The sequence below is a fragment of the Balearica regulorum genome, chromosome 14, assembly GCF_011004875.1.
Source record: "Balearica regulorum gibbericeps isolate bBalReg1 chromosome 14, bBalReg1.pri, whole genome shotgun sequence".
In the NCBI taxonomy this organism is placed as follows: Eukaryota; Metazoa; Chordata; class Aves; order Gruiformes; family Gruidae; genus Balearica; species Balearica regulorum.
This window is the reverse complement of record NC_046197.1, coordinates 17,221,753-17,249,075: the sequence shown is the minus strand read 5'-3', so window position 1 is coordinate 17,249,075 and position 27,323 is coordinate 17,221,753. Positions and strand designations below refer to the sequence as shown.

Here is a 27,323-nt window from a genome sequence, read left to right as displayed (position 1 = left end):
CAATAGAACAGTTTTATCTCCTGTCAAAGAAACGTGTAAAAATACAGTAGGGTACAAATACTTGGGGCAGCAGATGATAGGCCTTTTTGCAAATTGCCTTCCTCATGATTAGCTGCTCCTGAGTTGTGCCATGTATCCAGATAATGATGGGATCTGGGTTTTTTTTTTTTTTCCTTTTTAGAGAAATGACGTCTATTTCTGTGGATCCTAACAATGAATTTTGCATTACAATGCATGGCCTTTCTAACCTTCTGCCTGCAGTGTTCGAACTTTCCTTGATCATAATGATTAAAAATCTCCTGAGCATACAGTATTTTCTGATGTTAAAAGATTTTATTAGAGAAAAATCTTAAGTTAAACAGCCTATAAAGATAATTAAATATAGAGGGTCTTATTTCCTTACATCTTCCTGTTTGGTGTATTGCTGCAGGTTTCATTGCTTGTGATCAAAAGATGAATACAAAGTTCAGATAGACACAAATAGGTCATCCTCTCTTGCCTGGCTGTATCAGTATTGCGCAGCTGCAGTTGAGGTTTGCAAGATCTTTAACAAAAGTTCATTTCACATTCAGAACACAGACAGATTTGTGTTGCTGAATCCTTTTCACATCCACTCACCACACAAAAAGCATGTGCTAAATTGAGTTCAGCCCATAGCAACAGTTCTTCTGATAACCTTGGAATGCAGGCTGCATGGACAGAGGACACTTTAAGTCTTTAGGAGGAATACTTATTAAATAAGCCCCTGCTTTTATAATAAAAGCCCAATTTTAATAAAACACTCTCAGGCATTCTGTTTCAAGTAACTGCTGCATTTATACAGCCAGGGTACTCATCTTGCTTTTATCTCACCACTTCTAGCACAATGTCAATTCATGATTTTAAAGTTTTTTCCTTCTGACTTTTGTCCATCTCTATAATTGTTTTTTGGTGTTTTGGTTTGTTTGTTTGGTTGGGTTTTTTTCTGTTTAACTCCATGCTTGCCATCATGAAATCATGACAGTGCAGTTGCCACAGTTGTTCAGATTTTGCCATTTCAATTGTTTAATTACAATACTTCTGGGACTTTATATCCTATCTTTTATCACTCTAATCCAGATTTCATTTGGAGGAGAAGTAGCAGCAGGGAACTACAGACTTGAGATTTCACACTTCCTCTCTCTCTTTTCTGGCTCTGAAAGGTAAGGTAGGGCGCTGTTGGAGGTGCATAAACAAATGTTTGGACTTCTCCTTCCATTTCCTCAGTACCTGTGCTATCCAGCAAAAAATCAGACTATTGGTTTTTCGCTCAAGATTTCTAAAAAGTACAATTCAGCATTTTGGATGTCTGCTGAAAGAATCCTGTGAGTGGGCGTATCCTCTTTCATTTTGCACAATACAATGTGCCCTGCTTACCTTCTAAGATTTCGTCTTCGTTAGTGAGCAATATTTGCTAAAAAGAGTATAGACAGTGACTTCAGGGAGGTGTTTTCATAAGATTGCACAACATAAATATGAATTCTAGAATTAGACCTGACTGGCTTTTTTTTGTAAATGCACAGTTCTGCTCATAATGATATTCAGCATTTGCTTTGACCTGGGTTTATTAAATTTATCATACATCGCTACATCACAGCAATTATTGTTGGGGCTGAAGACAGGAGATGGTGAATGCTAAACTGTACAGCACAGCTGAATTTTGAAAATAGGAACTGTGTTTTAGGTAGCTTTGTCATTCAACAAGTTAGTATGTATGTGGGAAGTGCATGCATAGCTGGAGGGGTATGGAAGGTGTCTGCTGCATGCTGGATGAAGACACTGGTGTATGCTGTGAGTACATAATGATGCTGTGGCAAAGAGTCACAGGATACTTTGAGTTGTGGAACTCCTGTTCCTTTCATGTGGTAGAGAGACTCAAAATCATGAAATCTGGGCTCCTGTTGGTTAATGCAGAGAGCAGTGGTTCTGCGGACCATGCTTCCTGAGCCAGAAGAACCTTTCATAATAGAATTATTTAAGTGCTTACCTTTGCAAGGCTTGGGCACAGCTAACCCACTCAGTAGAGGGCACTGAAGATACTCACTGTAGCCAGTTCCTCAGCAAAATTTTTACCCTCATATTACAGACTGACACAGTATTCCACTTTCTTTCTACGGAACAAGACATAAGGAAAATGTAACCTAAGCAAGAACTTGAATGGAAGACAAATGTCTACAGTGAACGAAAGTAGCTTTCTGAAAACAAACAAACAAAAAAAGCCCCAAAAGCTCATGAGAATAGAACAGAAAATCATGTGATCTAGGGTTTACCAATCAAGAAAAGTGTATGAAAAAAACAGCCTGGCAGTTTTTCAGCTGCTTATCTGAGACCTGAGCAGTCAGACTATCCTGATCTTTAGGAATAAGGTTTCTCTGAAGCTGTCTCTGAAAGTCTTTATTGAATTTCTGAGTGTGAATTACTTAACATTTCAGCTCTGCAGCAGAACGTGGCAGAAGGAAGTCATTAATGTTTGGGTTAAGATACTGTATCGCACTTCTCTGATATTCAACCTTAGTAAAATGTTTCCAAAATAAAAAGGCAAGTAATTCTCCTTCCTGCTAAGGAACAAAGTTACTAAAAATATGGTTATGGCTCCTGAGTTTCTTTTACTGCCATGTTTCTCTTTTGGGTTCTTAAACATCCTGCCAAGTTGGGGAGCAAGAGCTTTAAAGAAAAAATGGGGGGTGGGGAAACAGAAGTTACCTCCAAGTTTACTCACAAGGTCATATCTATGTTTAAGCACTTTGCTGAACTAACTTCTGCTATTAGGGCTCTGGCAAGAACTGTCTCATATTTTATGTATGAACTCTGAAATCCCTGGTTGATGTTTTAATATAAACACTAGTAATTATTTTTAATGTTATGGCTGAAGATAGCAGTCAGCTACTGTATCCCATTGCTCTAGCAGACGTAGACGATGAGGCTGCCCTTGTCCTGACAAGTTTACAGTCTAATTGTTAGTCAAAAGCGATCTGGGGATCAACAATCACACAACTACATGCACATGTATTTTTCTTCTCAGTTCCCCAAAGAGATACACAAAAACAAATCTGTGCTTCATTTAAAGCCACATTTAAAGAAAATGAGATGTAGTAAATAAAGCTGAGTTTGAGGAGAGAAAAATACGTGAATAGGATTTCCCAAGTTGCAGGGAAAGTAGAGGATTAGGAAGAGATATCCTTGAAAAGCTATTATTTTATTAGGCAAAACCTGTGCACACAAAATGGACAATTATCAATGAGAGTCAAATAAGTATTTTCTTATAAATTTACATCTTTAGCAAAGATAGACTTAGAAAAATAACATCAAAGTCCCAAAAGAGTCATGTAGAGAGATGCTAGGATAAGTAAAATAAATTTGATAGCTTCCAGAACAACAATCTTAGTGTGCTGCATCCTATATGATCAACTCTGTGAAATGACAGAAGAATGTTAGTTAATAAAAACAGGGTTTAGAATAAACAGGCAGGGGGGTTTAATGATGGTATAATATAAAAAAACTTTATGTTGTTTCTATTTCATACAGAAATATCAAGAAATTCGAGTAATCAAGTACCATAAAAACAACAGAGATTGTATCTCATGCAAAAGGTCAAAATGACATTCTGCCATCTTTAGGGTTTGCCAAAGCTGCGGCTAAAAGTTGCAATCTACATTACAAACTGTACTGCAACCTTAAATATGGAAGGCTCTATATTTAGAACAAAGCAGCATTGTTAGTGCTTTGTTAAAGTGTTGTCAGAACAGGCTGTTTTCAGATGCATGAGGCAGACCCAGTTTGTGCAAGGAATCTCAATCAAAGCAAACCCACCTTGGAACTTCCATTTCAGGTGCAAATCTTCCATGGCTCCATGGTTCCTGCACCTCTGTTTCTCTTCAGTAGTCCACCACTCTCAGAGCATAACCTGTCCCACTTGTCATCTCTTCTACAGACCATATAAAAATAAGTACAGGATAAAATGAGATAGAGGATTTTTCTGCATAAGGTGATGGGTACTTTCTTTTATAACAACAACAAAACCACCCCAATGCCAAGCAGTAAGGTCTTTTCTCTGATTATAAGGGAGAAGTACGCTACCACCGTCTATGAGAAGATAAAAGTCCTAGATATATAATGAATATAAACAACTTGATATATTGGATTGCAGATACAAAATATCACAAGAAAATTTCACATCCTCCAGAAAACTGCTGAACTATTACCAAAACTTGATCCTGTTGCTTTGAGTTAATACTGTTCCATTGTAAAGTTTTGCTGCCTGCCTTAGGGTTTGGGAGCAGACTCGCAGCATTTTGCATACACCCTGGAAAACAACAAAGATGATCTAAACGTTCCCACTATGTGGCTTGGTAACCAATAAATGATGCAAGAGTTGAAGAAGATGTGAGCTCTCTTGGCTCATGGAACTCTGCAGGTATTTATTTGTCTGTGGTTCACCAGGAAAATCCTTTCCTTTTTAAAGTTTGCTTTCACGGGAATTGCTGCCATACCCATCCTGCATTAATATTCAGGATCTGCACTCATAATCCATTGCTAAGCAACACTTAACAAAATTGATCTTGCATTAAGCAAGCTCTGGAGCTTGAATAATACATTATTTCCTCTTTCTACTTATAATCAGTGCAAACCTTTGGTTGCCTTTTGAATGTCACAATATTAAAACTTTTTATTTTAAACACAGATTTTAATTGCTAAGAAAGTCCATCTGGATTAAGGATCAGATGTAAATTCACCCTTGGTACTGTTTAATGCTAAGAGTAAATAAGTTACAAAAATTGTTCAACCCTTGAAGAATGTGGAAAAACTTAAAACCCGAAAGGGATGTAGTACAGAGCAGCCATACCCCATTTTGCATTCAGATACATTGAGGGCAATACCTTGTCAGCTACTGTGTGTATATCTTAAGCATCTCTGTCACTGTTTGTTTATATTCTGTATGAAGATCACACAACTGTGTGCATTTATATGCTGAATACAGGAGTTTCTGATTCCCATACACGAATTTTATGTACATAGGAAATAACCTTGCCTCTCCGGAGTTTTCTGAATGGCTGCTAGGGATGGAATTCCATGCCTTGAAGTTGCTAGAAATTACCTGTTTTGTCTTCTAGCCCATTTCTCTGCCACTGTAGGATAGCTCCCCTGAGTATATTCACCAATGCCTTAATCATCCTGTTCTTAAGAGGCTCAAGCAATGTCTCCTTTGGGAGTTCACTGCACAGTCTATTAGATCTTAGTGCTAGACAATACTTATTTATATTCATCCTATATTTATTAAGCCAGAGTCCTTCCTGTCTCTTTCCTTCCCCAGCCCCTGTTACACCAGTGCAAGGGAGAATGCAGGAAGTGATTTTTCCGTGATTACTGAAGGTCTAGGTGTTGGGATAATTACGTATGGTATTGCCGTCAAGGCTTTCTTCCCTGCCATGGAATTATTAGATGTCTTAAAACTCTAAAAATTTGGCCCTAGAGAATATGAATTGATTAATTTTAATTATCTCACACTTCATTCTATAAAACAGTTTTCTAAACTGAAACTGAAATAGAATCTTAATTCAAAATTCCTAACAGGATCCAGAGAAGGTGTTAATTTGTTGACATCTGTGAACTATTTTTGCTTATGCTTTGATTGTCTCCATCAAACAATCCAGTATCCATGTTTTAAGACATATGACTGATGTGAAGAACTTTAATCCAAGGCTCTTCCAAGCATCTGTACTTTGCATTTAGGAAGTGTATGAGTTGTTTAAATGAGTAGAGCATATAAGCTGTGTATCATTTTCTCAAGGGACTTTTTTTTTTTTGTAAAATTAACCAAAACACTCCACTATCTTGTCTTGAGGTCTTTTTTTTTTTTTTTGTGTGTGTGTGTGTGTGTCTTCATCAGTGTAAAACCTGCTGTTGTGACTTCTCTGTATTCCATTATCCTGATCCCTCCCAGCTCAGTGTCCTATACAAATTCAATTACTGGTCGGTATACTCCTTTTATGAGGTAACTGATGAAAGTGTTAAATTAGACAATCCAAACATTCATACTTGCTTACTTACTACTTATTGCTCACCAGCCAGTGTCTTAAATGATTGACTAACATAATTACTAGTCTTTCTTCAATCATTCATTTCCGCCTGGCAAGTCTTGTAACTTTACTACAGAAGTAACCTGTTTATATGTTCCACCACAAGCAGTGCAGGAAGAATATCCAGGCATAGGCTAAAGTGTTCCCTGTGGTGATGCTCTGCAAAGATGTGTCCTTCCCACTCGGCACTGCTGCTGGATTCATCCCCACTCTGACAAACACTTTACTTTTTTGCCAGTGTGGGATTCACTAAGAAAAACCTTTCCAGACAGGCCAACCTTTCTGAGGCCAGCCTTTGGCCTTGGTCTAGTTGACCTAGACATGCTCTTCTAAAATAAAATTCTTGGTGTTTTTGAATAATCATGCACATAACTGAATGAATTTTTCAGTGAAGATGTGTAAGTAAAACCAGACACATTCAGTGGCACATTGCCAATGAATGCAAAACTGCCAAAAAAAATCTTAGTGTTTAACTCAGCATTAATTTCCAAAACCTTTTTTCATCATGTTGCCACAAATTTCTCTGAAATTCTTAAGCAGCTTCTGTGAGAAAAATAAAATATGTAATCTTTATTTAATAAAAATGCATCTTGAAATTAAAACCATGAGCATAAACTTTAAATGTTCAGTAGGGAGACATTTAGTCCCATGATAAGACTGAACTTGATTTTTGAAAGGTACCTAAGTCCCAACATCTTTATCTCAGCAGAAGTTTGGTTCCTTGTATTTTATCCCATTTTATTCCTTCTCTTTATTTATGAAGGCTGAAAGTTATGTTTTTTCTCTGAAAAGAACATGATCTAATGCTGTGATGGCAGGGTATCTCTGTTACAAATATCCCACCATTTGAAAGGGTGGCTTGTATTTTTTTAAAGAGGGAGGGGGTTGCATGTTTTCTATCCACTTGAGAAAAATTAATTCCTTAGTGCTTTCCCATATAACCTTAAATAACATTTTGCTCTTGCTGAATTGTACTTCATATGCTTCCCTGTCACTGTGTATTTATTAGGCATAAACCAGGATGTAAACATCTGGTCTTAATTATACACTCTTTGTATTTTGCAGAGAACCCAACAGTTTGCATTCATCCCTAATAAGGAAAAAAGGAATTATTACAGTAAGCCAGAAAGAGTCAGGTTTTGGTGTCCTTAAATCCTTTTTTCTGGGCTTTAGAGACAGAGAAGTCTTGAGTGAGAGTGTGGGATAAATCTGGGACCCAAGCCATACTGCTGGTTTTACACCTTCTTCCTCTGACTTTTTAGCTCTGTGTCTCTGATGAGTGCAGCTTCAGTTTTTGAGCATCCAGGCAACAAGTTTTCAGTTTTCTGTTGAACAAAATGCCAGCAAGTGATGACCTATGTTTTGCTAAAACTATTTTTGGTTTCAGTGTGAAGTCTAGAAACAGGTCCAGTATGTCTGAGCAGGTTCTTTGTTCTTTTGACACTTTCTTCCAGGAACCCTTTGGAGTATGAATGATGAGAAATATTGGTCAGGAGTCTGAAGCCATGTTTCAAATTAATGGCTTAAAATCACACATACTAAGCAGCCTATTGAGCTTGTCAGTATTTACATATCTAGAAAAATAAATTGAGACATAGGATTGTCTATTTAATTGCAGAAAGCTGCTGAAGGGGACAGAAAATAATGTAACTATTATATAGTTTTTCCTAGACGTTGTTAAATCCTTCCATTGGAGAGGAGAGCAGAGGAGAGCAGAGGACAGGCAATTCTTTTTATGTGGCATCAATGTGATGGTGATTGTCTCCTAATGTGCTCTTTTACTCAGTGTGGTCTCTACTGCTGGCCTAGGTGACAATATTTAATAGCTCATGTTTCATTTGAGACCAGACTTCAGACCTTTTCTTAGACTTTTCAATCTCTAAAGTCACCTTTCTATATCGTCACACATTTTTCTATGAAGCCTTGGGGGATCACTATCTTTACCCCTTTAACAATTTAATAATCTCATTAAAAAAAATGTATGTGGGCCAGGAACATGCAGCCCTGACTTGTGCTGAAAGTATTAATTTCTGTCTTGAGGGGGATCTCAGTTGTAGCTTTGGAACTTGCAGTTTATACTTCGTCTGAGGTCAGATGGGCTGGTTTTGTGAATTGGATTTAGAAAAACATATATATAATAAAGCTCTACACTTTGCTTGGTTGCACTTCTGTCAAATGTTCCAGAGTGTGTGCAAGCAACGAATAATCCTGTACTTGTAGATGAGGAAAAATAATCTTCTCAACAGGTTATTTGCCATATCCTCTGGTAATGGCAATAAGTTGTCTATACTCAGTTTGAGCTGGCTTTATGATCCCAAAGTACTTAAGAAAAATGTTAAACCTTTGATGGAGGTGAAAAATTCCTTTTCTATCTGAGTATATTGCCACCAGGTTTTTGCAGACATAATGCTCTCCAGAGTAAGCGAACTGACCCGTCTCTTTGAAAAAATATTTATGACTAATTTTCTTTATCACAGTGTCCTAGACTTGGTTACAGTTTAACAGGATTGGCAATTTGCAAGATCAAAACTGGATCCATACAGAGTAGCACTGTCCCTATTTTGTCAGCCCCATAGATGTTGGTGTGGGGACCCTGGATTATGTGAGACAGACCATCTGGTTTTCATTACGTATGTAATATAGCTCTCTTATCTGGAACCAGACCTGTCCAGATCAAACCCTCATACCTAGAAACTCAAATTCTATCTCCATCATAACTTGCAGGTTTCAGAAGTTAAACCCAAATACCTTTTTGTAGTTACTTAATTTAAGAAATCTTCACACTTTCTTTTTGTGTGTTGGAGGAATATATTTATGATGTTACTGGATGATCTTCCTGGCTCTATTAGCTTCTCTTATTGTCTTATTTATACTGCATGGAATCTACTTCATTTATTTTGTAGGGTCTCCTAGTTCGATAGCTCTCATTACTTCTAAAGCTGGCTGGAGGTTTTATAATGATACTGTGGGTTTGCCCTTGATGAAAATCTTAATATCTTTTGTGTCATCAAAAAATTGTTACTTTTTCTGAAAAAAAAAACCCAAAAAACCACAAACAAAAAAAAATCCCAAACCCAAAAAACTCAGGAAGGATGGAAAAAGACATATCTTTCCTGGAAGATATGTTAAGCGTACAAGAATAAGAAATCAAAAACAGGGCCAGGAAGACTTCAGGAAGCCACCTAATCAATCTGCAAAGTCTCAGAAGTCATCTTGTCTGCTTATCTTTTGTTTTCCTCTCTACAGACCCCTTTCAGAGCCGGATGATTCACAAAGGAGAAAGGTGTATTGTTTCAAACACTTTTCTCCCTTGGTGAAAAAGATTTCCAGTTTATGCAGTTCATTCCTTTGAGTCTATTAATAAGGAAAAGGTTCTACCTTTTCTCGTCTCAGGGGAATACTTCCCTTCGGATAAAGCAATGAGCTTTTTAATCTCTACCTTAAAGTGTGAGGAACTTTCCTAGGGGTTTGTGCTGGTTTTGGCTGGGGTAGTGTTAATTTTCTTCATAGTAGCTGGCAGGGGGCTATGTTTTGGATTTGTGCTGGAAGCAGTGTTGATAACACAGGGATGGGTTCGTTCCTGCTGAGCAGGGCTTACACAGAGCCAAGGCCTTTGCTGCTCCTCACCCCACCCCACCAGCGAGTAGCTGGGGATGCACAAGGAGTTGGGAGGGGACACAGCTGGGACAGCTGACCCCAGCTGACCACGGGGATATTCCATACCATATGACATCAAGCTCAGCATATAAAGCTGGGGGAAGAAGAAGGAAGGCAGGGGGGTGTTGGCGTTTGTCTTCCCAAGTAACTGCTATGGGTGATGGAGCCCTGCTTTCCTGGGGATGGCTGAACACCTGCCTGCCGATGGGAAGTGAAGGAATTCCTTGCTTTGCTTTGCTTGTGTGCGTGACTTTTGCTTTACCTGTTTAAACAGTCATTATCTCAACACATGAGTTTTCTCACTCTTACCTTTTTGATTTTCTCCCCCATCCCACCAGGGTGGAGTGGGTGAGTGGCTGTGTGGGGCTGAGCTGCCGGCTGGGGTTAAACCAGGCACGGTTGAACTATCAGGTTGTTATCTGTGTTCTGCAATACTTCCTCTGTCCCCTGGAAGACATTCACGTATCCTCTTTATTATTTTGGATTCCTGGCTTTTCCAGTGACTTCGCTTCATCAACAGCAGGAATCAAACAACAGGCTTATCTTCCCTTGAAGCAAATGTAATCTGTAGCTTTTCTCAAATTCATGTCCCTGTAGATTTCATTAACCCTCTTAAAAGAATGTGCTCCCCACTAAAATGCCCTGAGCCACAGTCACTTAGCTTATTCTATTTGTTCTTCTCTTCTCCTCTCCTCTCCTCTCCTCTCCTCTCCTCTCCTCTCCTCTCCTCTCCTCTCTTTTTTTTTTTTTTTTTTTTTCTTTTAAGAATGCTATTTTTGGCATTCCATTGGCTTATGCACCAAAATCCAACCTAAAGTGAACACATCTCCTTTCCTCTCAGGCAGATAGCCCATTCATCTTCTGCTGCAGTGTTATGTGCTGCTCCTACGAAGAATTTTTCTGAGCTGCTACTGACACTGTCATGGGTTTTGATGGAGCACATATCTCCTAGGACATGTGAAATTACGTAAGCCTTTGCCATTATGGCATTTTTTTCCAAGCATCAGCAAAATTTTGGCTCAAATACAGGGCACTTTGTGCTACCCCATGTACTACTTTTTGTGTGGACTTTGACATTTAGTTCTGTACATACTCCTGGCTCCAGGTATACTTTGTTAAAATATTAGCAGATTATTTCTACTCCCAATGGAATCAAAGTGCTGCCCACCTTCCATAAATGTCACTGTAACATGAATTTTGTTTGGCAGATTCTGATTGCTTTGTCTGGGGTGAATTCCGAGTCTTCTGCAGTTTCTCCGCCAGAGCTTTGTCCCCACTCATGAGTCAGTCTCCGCCTCCCTTGGTGGATTCAGTCCCTCCCACACACCTTGGAACTGCAAGACCTTGAGCTGCATTAGAACATGGACAAATTCTTCTATTTTTTTGTACTCTGCATTTAAAAACTTAATACTCGTCTTTCTATGCACTACTTAGATTCCTTTAATACAGTTTCAAATTTGGCCAGAATTAACTGAAAACACATCAAGCACTTCAAAAACTCTTATTGTGAGAAATAAGGCTACTGTTTGTCTGCCTTCCTTTCTGCCAATTTCCATGCTTTGCATCCTCCACATTTCTAGAGACTGTCACTGTGGATAAGGCATTTTCCTCCTTTATAATTTCTGCCCCTGAGAGTATTATCAAGATTTGGAGGTTATTTTTCTTTGGTTTTATAATGCTGTTATCGTAGACATTTCAGTAATTGCTTAAAGCAGAGGAAGATTTCTGGAATTCTGTTAAATTTTTGCCCATTTACTGACCAGCACACAGTCCTTTGCAGAATACTGTCCCTGGTGTGAAGTCCTGCTTAAAGTACATGACTGAACTGATTGTTTATAGCAGCAGGACTTTTGAGCTGGGTCAGGATCTGCCCCTGCCATGCTTGAGCAATGACAGTGCTGGGGTGGATACAGTACTATAAGCTTGAAGCAGATCTGAGCCAATGGCCAAATTTTTGTCAGTCACCTTCAGTATCCCAAGGCCTGAAGCTGACTCTGACCAGAATCAGAATAGAACCCTTGTGCTGCACCTAGGGCATATGGTCCACATTCCTCAAATTTCTTACAGCTACCTGGGTGCTAGCAGACACTGATGCTGACCCTGTTTTGCACTTTTTACCTCTCTTTCAGCTGTTACCATACCTGGTGCTTCCCTTCCCTCCCTACCCAAATTCTTTATCTTAAGCACACTGACTTCAAGGGATTTGGTGATTGTATAAAATATCATCTGGTTTTCCATAAGGGTTCAAGTTATTGGCAAAGAGAATCATCAGCTTCCTTAGAGAGCTTAAGCTTCATGCCTAAAATGTAGCAGTAGGGAGAAAGAAAATTGTTTCTCTACATTATCTGAGAGTATAGCATTCTAGCACATTCTTAACATTATCCCCCATAGGAAAACATTGAAGCCACAAAGACTGAGAAGGGTTTATGAGCATGCAAACCATTACGGCTCCTCTGTGGCTCATCTTTATTGTCCTCATCTATAGACATCAATACATTTGTTTTATTTTCTTTAATGAAAAGAGGGTTTAGTGAGAGCCAGAAGATTGTTTGGTACAATAAATCCCTAGTTCTTCTTGTTTTCACGCTACTCAGCAAATTCAAATCTGATGTTAACCATATGTAACTGGGCTGATGCCAGGCCTGGTCTCTGAAGCTGCAAGATGTTTTGGGACTCTGTCCGTCAGGCAGCGCTGCTTCCAGGCTGGCTCCGTAGTCTCCAGGAAAGCTGCTGCTTTTGTAAGGATCGCAGTATGTGCTTGTATGAGCAAGAGAAAAGGGGGATGGGAAGAGTGAAATAAATGAGAGGAGAAAGGGGAGACTGGAAGAAATGATCATAAAAAACCACAAAAAAGCTCAAAATGCAAAGACTGCATAAGATGGTGTTAGAGACAAAAGAAAAAAGTAGCAAAAATAGGAAAAATAGACAAAGTTTAAAAACAAGAAAAGGATAACATGGGGAAGGAACAAGCACACTTGAGACTTTAACATTTATATGAATGCAAATTTAATTTTTGTAATTCAGCCATTAATGATGCTCCATCTTCCATGCAAATTTAATCTCTGAAATCTATTAACATAAATGGTGTTACTTATTATTGTTTGGTACTGTGGTGTCTCATGGATGTTCAAAACAGGATTGCAAGTGTGTAAATATTGAACAAATCCCTTTAATATTCCATATATTAATCTCCAAATCTCCATTTCTGTTCATATATTATAGAGAGGGCTTACTCTCTAAGACTGCTTGACAGTGGCAAATCTTGGGATGATATTTTCCAGGCTGAACAGAGCTACAAAACTTCATACCAGTGTTTCCTCCCAGCTAAGTATGAAGGCTGAGGACAAATTTAATTCTAATGACCTTTTCCATCTGAAAATGAAGGCTGCATTGGCAGAGTTAGCTCTGGCATTAAATGGTGAGAGATTTTCACTGCAATATTTATGTTAACCGATTTTTGTGATGCAATTCCTAGTAAAAGTTCCAGTAGTAATAAAAGCCACTATAAAATAAGGTTGCCATTTTACAAGATACTTTGTGAAATACCATAAAATTACTTTTGTCATGATCACCATACCCACTAGAATGATAAAAAAGTGAAACCATTTGTCAAATATGCAAGGATTATCTTCCCATTTAACACTTAGTCTTTAAATTGATGAATGTTCTGATATAACCCGAATAGACTGATTCATGTGGGTAAAGTTATTTTTTTATGTTATTCTGCAGGTCCTGAGGACAGTAATCACAAGGCCTAGCTTTTACCTGGAGTGTCTCTGGTTTTGTAGGCTCTTTCTGGAGTCAGTAACATCCTTCAGAAAACAATCCGCTGTGGCTAGGGTATACTTCTGCTCTGAGGCATTGTTCAGAAGGACTTGTTTCTTTTTCCTTGTGACAGAGGAAATTGAGGATTAGCCTCAGAAGGCAAAAGTTAAACATCGTGAATACCTGCCTCGATCTCATCCTTCAGTTGAAATGTAACCTTGCATTTGATTATACATTTTATGTGAACACAAGTCTTTTCAATTTTAAATGTATTTTTCTCTTTCCTCTTCACCTGTGGGCAAGATAGCTTTGCAAGGTGGGAAAAACTCAGTCCTGAAATCCACCTCCAACTTCTGTAGGTGATAAGTCACTTTATTTATTCATTGTTTTTACTGTCCTTTTGCTTGAGTTGTTTTGTTTCTTATACCTCTCTGCCATAAACTGTGTTCAGCTTTTACTTTTTCCAGGACTTGCCAGTATTTCAATTTCCTTTAATCTGGGATATTAAAACCAATACATGCGAGCAAATAGACTGCAGAACATGTTGTAGGATATTTCCAGGTCAATGGATGTTTTCTCTTACACTGAAGTCACTGACATTGGGGTTAAGTGCTTCAGAAGGACAAGAACACAAGGGATTGCACCAACTGCAACATCCCCAAGGCAGCTGGTACCACCTTGCCTGTTAGAAATCCATAATTTTCCTGCTGTGTGACATACTTGCAGCACTTCTGGTTGCAAGCATTTAGCAAATTCGTGCAAAATTCCAGGCACTGTTCCAATAAAATATGGCTGTCTTTATATAGAGAAGATGCCAGGAGCAGAGGCTAATAAAGAGGTCAGATCAGAACCTGTATTTGTAGTATTTTTAGAGACGAGGAATTACAGTCTGTTGTAAAATGAACAAATATCTTGGGAACTTTGTATAAGCCAACAATCACTTATTGCACAGGTTAAACTAGGGGTTTTTTCTGCACAATTGCCCAGCAGAGCTAAAAAAGCTGAACCTGCAGTTCTGAGAATTACAGGAGGAAATAAAACCCCTGTCTATTAAAAGGGTACAACAGTATATGGAAGATACAAAGCAATGTTAAATAAAGGTCTGTCCCACTGCATGTACCTTTTCAGTGATATACTTTTAAATCCAGTTAAATTACAAGGATTGAATCTTCCTAATCCAGTAGTGAAGGACTCTGGTACACAGCAAAGTACAGAAATGCACTATAAACATTTGTTGCTGTAAATACTTTCTTTCCTGTGTGAATGTTAAAAAAAAAAAAATGAAGTCAGTGGAATTGTGCCTCAGAATAGGAGGGGAAAAACCATCAATAAAAGTCCAAAGAATTTTTTCAAGGCTCTGCTACAAAGACTGCAACCACTGCCTTAAGAACTATGGGAGTAATCAAGCAGGTAAAAAAAAGTGAGTCTTGCTGCCATGTAAATATGACGGGGTGAAGTAAAATCCTTCACATGGCAACACTTAGGTGCTATTGCTACTGACTTTTACCCTGCTGGGTATGTGGCTACTGGCTACTGGCTACGACGTGGGACAAGTTCAGTGTTGCTTTAGGGAAACCGGGAGTGGCCGACTTGGTTCTCCAGGCAGCCTTGTTTTGGTCTAGGGGGAAGTTAACATGCTGCAGTTATGTTGCCTGCAAGCTGGTGCTGTGAAGGCTTTCTCTGTTAACTCAAAGTCCCAAACTGCCCTATTCAGACCTCTATAACATTCCTCTGCATGGAGAATTTAGCTGGAGATGAGACCTGGCCCTTAATTCTTGTGTGTGTGAAATGCTTTCTGCACCAGAAGGTTCTGCTTCCATAACGAACCCGGACAAGCTACAGCATGGAGAAGCTGGCAGGGCATGGTTGTAATTACAACTTCTGATCAAATGATTTACGCAGCTCAAGTGAATTATTAAATAATATCTAAAATCAATACTCTGGCACTTTTTACAGCTGCAAGCATGATAAAAATGGGTTTTAACTCTTCAGTAGTTCTTCTAGCTTGGAACAAAAGAGATTTTCACATCCAAAATACCAAAGAATTGAATAATCCATTATAGAGAGGTCTCTAATATTATATTCTTGGATCAGAATTAGAGGCAATTATAGCACTGTCCAGAGATAAAAGCAAGCCGACAAGGGTGTTTCAATTCTAGTCATGGATGATAAACAGTGTGGAGGTGAAATGCTGCAGCTGCTGAGTGATAGAGATTGCTATCAGGATTAAACAGGAAGCCTGTGTTTTACTGGATCAAGAAAGATTAGCCATGTTTTGAATATGGGATTATGAAGTAATTAAATAAATGAAGACACATTTCTGACACAAATTTTACCAGTAAGAATGTAATCACTCACTTTATATACAATGTTTCTGTAATTTATCATTCAGGTCTTTGACTGGCAAGCATATCAGCCTGCTTCACACTAAGTGAAGCCAACCGTGCTGAAGTCACTGAAGGACTGAGCCTGGTTTACTGTGCTAACAAATGTGTTTTACAGGTTTTTTATAACTGCTGCTATAAATATATAATGGGTAGAACTCCTACAAGTTTTGAGGGAAACAGTGTTCTGCTGCTCTTTACCAGCCTGGGCTGGCAATTCATGAGTCGAAGACATGGTCAATGGAGGATTAAATTGGTCTGACGTCCAGTGGGATCAAGAAAGTAGTAACTATGCAAAACTGGTAAGCACTGATGTAGTTCCTTGTGCATAAAATTCCTCAGATATTTAGCAAGTAATGTGGTTTGTGTATAACTGTGTTGGAAGGCAGCAACATCTGGGGTGAAACACATCAGTCAAATGGAACTGTGGATGGCAATAGATTTCTGTAAGCTCACTGGGGAAATCTCATAACCCTGAGATTTAAGATGGTGCAAGATCTTTAATGTCTGTGCAGACAAGACAAATTCTGTGTTGTTAAAAGCTTTACAGAAAAGGCCCATACAGAATAAACTGCACAGCACTCTTAATCTAGGTAAGGAAGGAGAAAGCTTGTGTTCACCCTGCCAGGTGGAAGTTATATAAACCTTATCTGTCACTGAAACGAATGTTTTTATGGGAACGTCTGTGCACAACAGATATTTGGAGAGGCATACTTACCCTGGACCACCATCAGAAGAATGGTATAGTCCAGTATAGGTGGGAAGGTGGAGCAAGGCATTTGGATGTGGACTTGCATCCAAATCTGCAGGGCTTTGGTTTGGATTTCTTCCATTTGTTGCTTTTATTGGGTTATATTTTGCCCTCCTGCAGGCTCGTAGCTTTCATTAGATTCTATGCACACCAAGGGGAGAATGCAGTGTGGGGTAGTTATGTGCATATGTGCTTGTTCTCTGCTGTTAAATTTAATAAACCCTCATTGCTTTTTCAGTCCCAGAGCCTTTATTGTAGTTACATCATACTTAGGAACTGTATTTAAAACCAGATCTAGAAATAGAACTCAGTTCAGTGCTCAGATATAGCAATAAAAAATTAATAAACTTGACCCTTTCCTGCATTACTGAAGAAACCCCTAAGGTGTCTGTCTGGAAAAGATGGGATTAACCCTGTTGATAGATTTCTTGGAGAGAAAAGACAATATTTACAAGGCAGTTTGATAATTAATATTTGAAAATTGCCATATGGAACAGCACTCAGAGCTGTATTTAAAATAGATGGTCAGAAAAAAGTATATGTCCTCATTTTTGGGCATCATATTAATTAGCAGGGGATGATTTCTGTCTTCCATCCAGGTGCAGAGAATGAGACCATCAATGAGAGCCTCCACTCCATATTTTAAAAATTAATTGTGGATGTGAAAATTCCCTTTCCTATATTTCTTGAAATGCTCAGAAGAGGAGGAGGAGTAGGAGTTCCTTCCTCACAGTCTTTGGGGATGGACATAGCAACAGCCATCCAAATCCCCATGTGGGAAATTGCCCAGCCCTCTTTCCCACCTCCTCAGTTGACAAAGGAGATCTTTCTCCTTTCTTGCTGGAGATAGTCTCCTCCTTTCACCCTAGTAGCTAGACCAGTATATAGCTCCCCTCACCTGTCTCTTCTCATCCTTAAGAGACGCAGAGGGCTTTCCCTGACACTCTTCTGACGGCTTGGGCAGTCCCTCACCTCATTATCTGGTGTGGGAGCAGAAACCTCTTCACGGTGTGGGATGTGTTGGCCAAGGGAGGGGAGCTCTTTGTCAAAAGAAAATAAGAGACTTGGGATAACTTCTGTGCCTTTGAAATGTCATTACTTCTGGAAATTGTAAAACCATTGGCTCAAGATAGTCATATCTTACAAAAGCTGGTGTTTGTTGGGCTTTTTACGTTTTTACGGCTCGGTAACTCTTCAGACTGCAGCAGACCTATAGACTGAGTGCTGATCTCTCCGATGAGGCTATCCCCAGCCTTCCTCACACTCCTCCTTCTCCTCCCCCGCCCGCTCAACGGCCCTTCCAGGGCTTCACCCAGAGACCGTTGGGCGCGCGAGCGGCACCCCGCCTCGCCCTTTGCCTCAGGCGGGTGCTGCCCGCGTGGGAGCCGCGCTCCGCCCTCGCGCCGCCGCCGCGCGGCAGGTAGATGGCGCCAGACCTCAGCTGCTGGCACACGCACGCCCCGCCGCGCGCACACACATACACACGCGCGCACACTCACACACGCCCGGAGCCGCTGACGGCGCCTACTCGGGGCTCGCCGGCTCTCCGGTTCTCCGGTTCTCCGGCTCTCCGACCCGCCGCCCGAGCCGCACAAAGGAGAGGAGGAGGCGGAGGAGGCGCGCAGGGTGCTCGGAGCCGCTGCCCGGAGGTAGGGGCTTCCTCACCGACCTGGCAGCCAAACTTCTCGGGGCCAGCGCTGTCTGCTCCCGCGGGGGGCTTTGCTGGGGGGTTTCCTAGTCTCTGTTTTCCCCTGGCTGGTGTCTCCGCCCGGCCCCAGGTGACCTGGTTTATTTTCGTTATGATTACTGTTGTTCCCCGCCCCTCCAGGCTGGGCGGGTAGGGTGGGTCCCGGCGGACCTGGCAGCTCCGCAGCCAGAAGTTGGTGAGGGGCGTGAGGGGAGACGAGCCCGAACTTGGGTCCCCTCAAACTTCCCTGCCCGGGGAATCCGCCGCCGCCCCGCTCTGCTCCGCTCCCCTTCGCTCCTCTCCTTGCAGATGTCGGGGGTGCTGGTGATCGCTGCCTGGTGCTTCCTGCAAGTGGAGAGCCGGCATCCTGAAATCATCACGAGTAATAGCAATCATGGCAATTTCCTGGACAACGACAAGTGGCTGAGCACCGTTTCGCAGTACGATAAAGACAAGTACTGGAACAAATTCCGGGATGTAAGTACGTTTACCGCATGCTTCTTGTTTGTTCCATTTGACCGTAACATCCTTCCAACGGGTGGCTGCTGGCTTTTAGAAGCCGTGGGTAGAACAGAGATGCAGCTTGGGCAACCGGTTGCTGCTTGTATGAAGGATGTTCAGAGCTGTTTGGGAACTGGACAGTCAGTCCTGGCATTCTTGACTGCCCCATCAATCGGGGCAGCTCGGGCTCAGTCAGTCTTACTGAAACCGTTTCGCCTTCATTTTTCCTTTGAGGAGGAACTTTGAACAAAGTTTCTGTGCCTGCAGTTTAAGAGGCTAGTTAACTGTAAAATGATGAAATGGTGTGTGTCTAAGAAGAGAATATTTACCAGTTCAAGCCACAAGGTGGTAAACAGTGAAGCTTATTTTTTTGCCTGCAGCTTTGGTGGAAAACATTTTATTGTCAATTCTGCTCATGGAGATCTTTGTACGCTGGTATAGGGTTGGAGGAAGCAATGCTTTGACTCAGGGTTTTTTTTAAGTCTGGAAAATAAGGGTAACTTCCAGATGTGTTATGACATGTATCTGTACAAAACAAATCAGTTTTTTAAGCTTAAAATTAATTCTTGAATTCCCCTAGTTTGAATACAATTGCATGTATTTAGTCAATGACAGGAGAAAGGGAAACGCAACATTTGTGGTAAACGTAATATTTATGGAGCTCCTCTTGCTTCTGTTGTCTATACCCTGAAAAGCTTTCTTGGAGCACAGGCAGAAAACCCTGCTTCAGTCTGCCCGAGGCTGGGTAGGGGAAACATTACTGTTAGTGTTGATGATGAGCACATTGAGGTTAACTGTTCTTTATTGCATGGGATTTGTGCCCTGTAGCTGCAGTGTCACTCTAGGAAAGGGAGGAGTAGAGCTGGCTAGCAGTTCTGCTAGTACTATTCTGTAAGAATGTTTTTATTTAAGAAGCTCTGGTGTTTTATAATATATTAACAAGTTGAACTTCGATGCTGTGCGTTTGTCTCTGTGGTCTTAACACTGTATCTTACTTTGCAAAGAGGAAGTCAAAGTATTGCCGTTAAATGTGACCTGTCTCTGCCTAGCTTATTCTCTCTACGTTTTTCTGTAGTTGTGGTCATCTGTGTCATGCTGCTCTAAATCTCAATACAACAAAGTGTGGCCTTAACAATGGTATCAACAGATGCCAGAATGTATATTTTTGTGCAGTTGCTGTGATGACATCCATCTACTGGGACTGTTGAAGTTCTTGTATATAGGTGTCTGGAAAAGCCTATGCTTGTAACTGGTATTTTATTAAGGGGATTCTACAGTTAGTATGGATTCATGCACTTTTCCAAGGCTCCAAGGGAATCTTTCTAAATATCTGGTTTAGTCTCCTGGGGAACGCAGGTTTAGGATTTTACTTGTTAATTTCTGCGTCCAACTTGATGTGAGAATTTGGCAGCATTTGAAAATGGTAAATTGAATGGAGGAGTGGCAAATTAATCAGAAAACACTTTTAAGTAGGCACAGATTTATAGCAAGGTACATCTTTCAACGGTGTCCTTCCAGATTGAGACCTTGTATTAAATGCGCTTCTTAGGCTTAAACTTTTTATTTCATTTTATGCAGGGTTTTTGGTTTGTTGGTTGTTTTTGGTTTGTGTTTTTTTGTTTGTTTGTTTGTTTGTTTTTAAGCCTGGAGTCCTTGCAACTTCTCTTCTCGTCCCCTTTCCCAAACTCACAACTGCAATTGTCAGAGAAATTATTCCTCTTCCTGTGGAAGATGTTCATGAAGATTACACATGAAGGTTTCACAACTGAAAATGCTTTTTTAGACTTTCTGAAAATGCTAAGAAAAACTGTAAAACCTCAAAACTCTTTTTCTATAGCAAGAATCATTTTATATAGAAAAAAACCCTCTTAACCAGTCCTCTGCCAAGCAAAAGCAAACAGTATGAAGGTCACGCGAAGTTTAGGTATCTTTCTACCCCGTTACGTCAAAACCAGCATGTTATGAATGTGTGTTATTATCCATGAAACCTTTTATGTGGCAATAACTAATCATCTCCTACTAAGCTTTTTCTAAAAAGAAAATATAAAAAAAGCTTGCATATGTAATTAAGCTCTTAATAACTTACCTTCAACCAAAGTGATTTACTGCATCATAATTTTCGGTGAGAAGTTCTGTGTCCACAGATGAAGACATGCATAGGTAGAGTTGCTGCCAATGTAGTAGGTACAGTAGAGACAGCACGCTTCTTGCATGCGGAGATGACATTAAAAGAAATCTGGTCCTTGCTTTGTGGCTGTGTTGTCGGGGATATATTGTTAAAACATTTGTGAAAAATCTGCCTGGTGAGATGCACTATAACAGTATTAACTGCTAGGTATGGGGTAGATAGTTTCCCTACAATTTGACAATTATGAATGAAATGCTATCTTCCCATCTTCGCTTTGTTCCCAAGCTGTAACTATATATATATACACACACACATCCTTACTAGATGAGGTTCTCGATGTGGGCTTTGCACAGGAGGCTGCAGTATAGAAGTGGGGTTTCAGTTAAAACCTTCTTGTGTCTGACACTACAGCTACTACAGAGCAGAAGACCTAGTTCATACCCTGTAAATCAGCAGAAGCAAGGTTGTAGTAACTGTCATAATTACCTTTAGTTGCTTTCTGAATTTTGTCGTGTTATATAAATAAAATTGCAAGGATATTTACATAGCTGTGTCCTTATGTACAGCAGGAAAAACACTGCACGTATGGAGCTGAGATTTGAGTGGTTTGGGTGTGGTCACTTTAACTTTGTATGTGCGTGCAGCACAAACATCTGCACACACATATGTGCATATAAATCTGTCATAATGTTGCAGTACTAGGTGGGAGGCTTTTTTACAGATGATATATAATTGAATATAAAATTTTAAATTGAGTTTCTCTCAACTTTTTCAGTTATTCTTTTCAAAATCAATTGGTTGGTCAGCCTTATTGAGCTACAGTCCAATATGGCCTGATTTGAGAAGACAGCTATTGATCTTTTCTTTTTGTATGACCCGTATTTCTTTTGGGCAAAGACAGTTGCACTTAATGGCCCAGCAGTCATTACTCTTCTGTGAAAAGAGAGCACAGAACTACACCTCATTTGATGTCTCCATTATGTCCACATAATCAGGCAAAATTTTTAAGTCTGACTGAATTTAATAGTGTGAAATGATGACCTGTCACCGTTTTCAAAAGGCCTCAAGAGATGTGGTTAAAACAATACAATACAATTTTTTCACTTGAATATTCTACAAATTGTGTTCAAATCAAGTGCTCCCTTTTTAAAAACGAGCGGAGCCTGTAAATGAATGGTAAGACCAATGTGACTGTTGCTGTTGAAAGTTTGTATCTCGTCCAGCTGTCCAGTATCAATAATGGTGTAACATTCAATGTATTAATAAGTTTCAATATAATCTGAATTTGATGTTTCTGTCGTCTTCCACCCCTTTTTCCTTTTCTGTCATGGGCTTTCTACACAACCAATGACAAAATCTTAGCTCTGTCTTAAGTCCCATTTTATAGCGGGGGTTAATAGTATTTCTCTTCCTCACAACTGTGTGTTGAAGCTGTAAAAAAAAGAGAAGACAGAGCTCAAGATCTGTGGTAATACAGAATTTATTATTCACCTAATACATATATTGAATGTGACTTCATATGTACTTAAGTAATTGACTTGGTCTAGTTTAGAAAATACCTAAAATTTAAACAATAAATCAATATAATTATTTCTAGAAAAAGAGAAAAGTAAGCAAGCTAGAGTCTGTGGGAAGGAACTGCAACTATTTCCTTTGTGCAGATTTGAGGCTTGGAAAAGCAGACATCAGGGATATGAGAGTCATATTAGACCTTTTGATGTTATGAAAACAAATGTTAAGGCCTCGATCTTTCAATCAAATCTATTGAGAGAGATCCTTTGGCTTCAGAGGACCTCGAGTGCAAATTTGGCACCTGAGTGTGAAGTGAGTTCTTAAGAGTCTTAGAAAGCATTTATGATGTGACTAGCCATGTGCATTATTGTATTAGGTCACACTGTAGCATCTCGTTGTGCTCATAGAGGCTTGGCACAGAAGGCATAGAGTAAGCATCCTCTTAGTGTCAGGCCTGTCTTTAATCAAAATTAAATGAACAGACTAATTCTATTACTTCTACTTGGAGTTATGTCTATTACATTTTTAATGCTTATATATAAAAAGGCAGTAAGTTCAAGTAGCTATGGGTTAAACTGCGAAAAGGAAGAAAAATGTTAAATGAACTTAGTAGAGGATCTGGTTTAAACCATTGAAGGAATTTCTATGAAGTTGAAAGCTAAGAATCTTGGCATGAACTCTGGTTTCAGTGGATGTTTACACATGGCAGGCTGCCAGACCACGTTCTGAGCATTAACTAAGCTGTTTTTCTAAATTTTATTGCTTACAGAATTTCAGTTCAGGCTATCATGTTAAAATCCCCATGCATTTTATGCCTGGAGATGCTTTGAGACTGTGCATGCCTAAGCAGCAAGGCATGAAATGTCATCATCTGTGTGTATACATTGCTCAGACTTACTGTGGATAAATAGTTACATATAACTATCATCAGCATAAATAGTTATATATAAGTAGATTAGATATTAGATTTCCCAGCTTGGTCATAACTACCATTCCCTGATACGATCTGCTGAAGAGACAATTTTGCTGAATAGACAGTTATTCATGTACATCACCTTTCTGAGCCCATGAGTTCCTCCTCACACCTGATCAGAAGCGCAGTGTAAGCTGATAAAGCAAATACAGGGCTAGGAACTGGGGAACCTCTATTGTTCCAGCTTTGCCACTGATGAATTGTTGGACTTTGGGCTGGTTCTTCACACTTCTGCACTGCTTTTCCCCTTGTTGCACTTATCTTCCTCTGATTTGTTTAGCCCAAAATTAGAAGTCTGGCAATGAAACTTGATAGCAGAGTGTTGGAAAACATGACCAATACTGAGAAGGTTTGGAATACCAAACAGGCAGAATTGGAAGACCTTGGGAACTCAAGTAATAGAAACAAAATGAAATTTAAAAGTACAAAGTAGAAGGTCATGGAATGGAGAGCTAACATGAATTTATTCTGGGTCCTGGCAGCTCAGCTTGAAATAGATGAGAGGGAAAACCTGTGTACTTTCATTGATTTGCAGAGTTATTCTAAGTAACAAAAGTAATGCTACACTGAGGAGAGCAAATATATTGTAGGAATGCATAAAATTAAAGATTTCTGGTTCTGTTGAAGAAATAAAATTGTACCATGTACGGGAGGATTTCCTACTTAATTACGAATACTGTAAGCACTTCTGATCACTGAAATTCAAGAAAGATAAATTTTTATGCAGTTGGTGAGCCAAAGGCCTTCTAGCATCATAGGGGAAACCAACCTGTTTTAAAAGAATATATTATATTAGTTTTCTCACACAAAGCTGATTGCATAAGAGTAGACTTGCTTCAGAATGTTTATTGAGAGAGGGACAGCAAAAGCTGCCTTGCTTGAAGTTGAGATAAAGAAATAAGTAGATAATTGGTAATAAAAAGAATCTTATTCCTGAATTTAGGAATAGGGTTATTACTTCACCCACAGTTATATTTTAAAAAGTTATCTTCATGAGCCCTTCAATTTCAACATGTAGCTTGTATGTTAATATAGAAAGATTTATGATGTAGTAAACTGTAATAAAAGAACCTGGATTTTGGGATTCTAGAGGCACTGGAATTTTATATCCCATGTGTCTGTTCATTAAGTTTAAAGCTCCTTGCAGATGGTTGTCTTGCTCCCTGTTCATACAGTTTCTAGTGTGGTGGAACCTGATCTGTGATAGCCAAGTATCCCCTGATCCTTTGGGTTTTTTGAGCTAACAGTTCATTTGTGTAGACTGCATTCTTTCTGCTCTCTTCCCTGGCAGGTGCATGTGATCTTACTACCAAGGACTCAACCAATTTCATGATCCGCTTGGTATACTAGATGCTAAGGGGAAGCTACTTAGTTTGAGATTGCATTTTCTTTTTCTATGTTGTACTTATGTCTACAGGCAGAATGAAGTACTTTTCTGCCAACAATTTATTACCAGGCCATCACATTTTCTACTTTCTTCACCTCAAATGTAAGTGCAGGTTTTTCTGTGATTCAGCAATCAATACATATATTCCTGGAGAAGCCATTCAGGCCCTGCTAGTTATGTAGTAGTGAAGACAGTCATAAGAAAGGTTACAGTATACTTGAAGAACACCTACTAGCTAGGTAATGGATGTACCCAGTCAGTAAAGTGGCTGGGTTATGTGATGGGACACAGGCACCTCAGGCTTGCTTCCCAGGAGATTATTATTCCAAGCCCACCTTCAGATTTAATGGAAGGTGAAGATTGTATGTATGGATTCCACTGGATCTGGACTGAACTACAACAGAGTTGAAATGTGATTTATAAGTCTACCCAGACACTCAAGCATAGGTTGTCTCTTAGGGCAATCCTTACTCAAAAGAGGGACAAGGCTGGAACATAAATGTGATTGAAAAGTACAGCTGAGATGTACTTGCCAAAGCTGCGTGAAGTTTAATAGAATAGCAAAACATAAGACTGAATCTGTGCAAATGTAATTCATAATCAGCTTCTAACAAACAGAAGAGATATGCTTACTAAAAATGCCCTTCTCAAACTTGACACTTTCCTTCTGCAGTGGACAAGGGGGAAAAATAATGGCATTTATGTCAGAATAATTAACTTGGAAGGTAGAGAGCGCCAGCTTTTTGTAATTAACTGACACTTATCCAGCTTCCCTAGGAATTACGTAAGACTTCAAAGCTAAATAGGTCAGTAGAAAACTAGAATGTTTGCTTCTGTATTATATGTTTCAAATTATAACTTTAATAGTTTCCTCACTTACAGAAATGTTCTGTAGACTGCACTCACAAATCATATCCCTGCTATGGAATCCTGTAGATTTGAAGTTTTGATTAATATGTTTTCCAGGTTTTTAGAGTAACCATTCTTGCATTCTCCTCTTTTTCCTCCTTCCCCCCCAATTTTTTAGGATTTGCTTTCCATGGGGGCTCACTTTATTACAAATTTAAACTTTAATTTTGTCAGATTCCTGGGACTTGAGTCTTCTGTTATGTTTCTGGATGTACACTGTATGTTTTAAGTGTTGGAGCAGGAGCTATAGGAAATATAATGATGTGAAGAGCATGCTGCACCTCTGTGAGGACAAAAGAGATTGATGTTCTTGATGACCATAAGGTTAAAAATGAATAAAAAAGTGGAAGAGCCAGTTTTGATGTATTGCAATGTTAGCACCTTTGTGTGTGGGGGGGTGGAAAACCAGCAAATCAAAACCCAGTACACAGCTGTGGGGTAGATTTTGTTAATATATTTGTCAAAAATCACTCTTGTAAAGGAAAAAAGAGGGGAAAACACCTCACACAAATGAGCCATGAGTTGTGTCAAACCGTGTCAGTGGATTGAAAATAGTCACAGGAGGCTGAGTTCTGATGTCTGTTAGTGTAACCACTGTTATCAAGCTCAAGTAGCCATGGGTAAATAATACTAGTTTTATTTCAGGCAAATTGTCCAGAATTAGGGTTGAGAAAATCAGGCTCATTATTCTCAAGTACCAAAAGTTAAAGCTTAGTTATGATACTGTGTTTTGAACATCAGGGAGATTATTGCCTTTTTTATCTCAGATATTTTAACTGCTCTATATTTATGGTTTTAACCAGGAGGCTAGAAATACGTAATTTCAGTCAGCACATCTCTAACAATGCGTGCATTTTTTGTGGATAAAATACGAGGCTGTCTGAATTTGGGATAGAGCAGCTGAGCTGCTTTTACAAGAGACAGGACTTCATGGGGGAAATGGAGGTCAAATATTACATCTAGGATATGAAAACTCTTTTTCTTTTGGATAGCATCTTTTTATTAAAGGCTGTTTGATTATTTCTTTCCTCGTGTAACTGAAAATGAGATTAATCCAAAAAAGCTGTAGTGGTCTTGGTTATGTTGAAGCTGATGACCAAATTCTCAAATACTTTAGTGAGCCCTGAGTTTGATTCTCATATTCCTCGTCTTCCTGTTCTCTTTGTCAAAGAACAACTGTGCGTGAAAGACCAGTTAGTTTAAACAGATAGTTTTGGCTTTTGGAGGACATTGTGTACTTGGAAAAGTCTGAAAGATCAGGCGACTGGCCAGCATAAATAGAAGAAGCTCCCTCAAAGTCCCTGGAAGAATCAAACTATCTGAAAATCAAACATCTACAGTCTACAAATTACACATTTTATAGATTCCAACCAAAACAAGAAAGTGGTGTTGACACTGAGCAAAGCTAAGGTAATGCTACTGCCTCCAGTGTGAATTTCTGTATTTCCAACACTTAACTCTGTTTCAGCTTTACACAGGGCCTTACTCCTGTGAAATTACCAAGCCTTAACTCCATATGAGTAGTCTGTCATCAGGTAGATAACTCCAGCAGTTATCATTGGTGGATTTGCTGT

General features: G+C 39.5%; 1 protein-coding gene across 1 annotated transcript in view; it reads left to right on the top strand.

Annotated features, from left to right (window-relative positions):
* The first annotated feature begins 18,142 nt into the window (after window positions 1–18,142).
* SPOCK1 (SPARC (osteonectin), cwcv and kazal like domains proteoglycan 1) overlaps window positions 18,143–27,323 on the top strand; it is a 315,620-nt gene continuing 306,439 nt past the window's right edge. Inside the window, exons 1-2 of the mRNA XM_075766315.1 lie at window positions 18,143–18,301; window positions 18,649–18,816. Of these exons, the coding sequence (XP_075622430.1) occupies window positions 18,649–18,816 (168 nt within the window). The 5' untranslated portion in view covers window positions 18,143–18,301. The remainder of the gene's footprint in view (window positions 18,302–18,648; window positions 18,817–27,323) is intronic.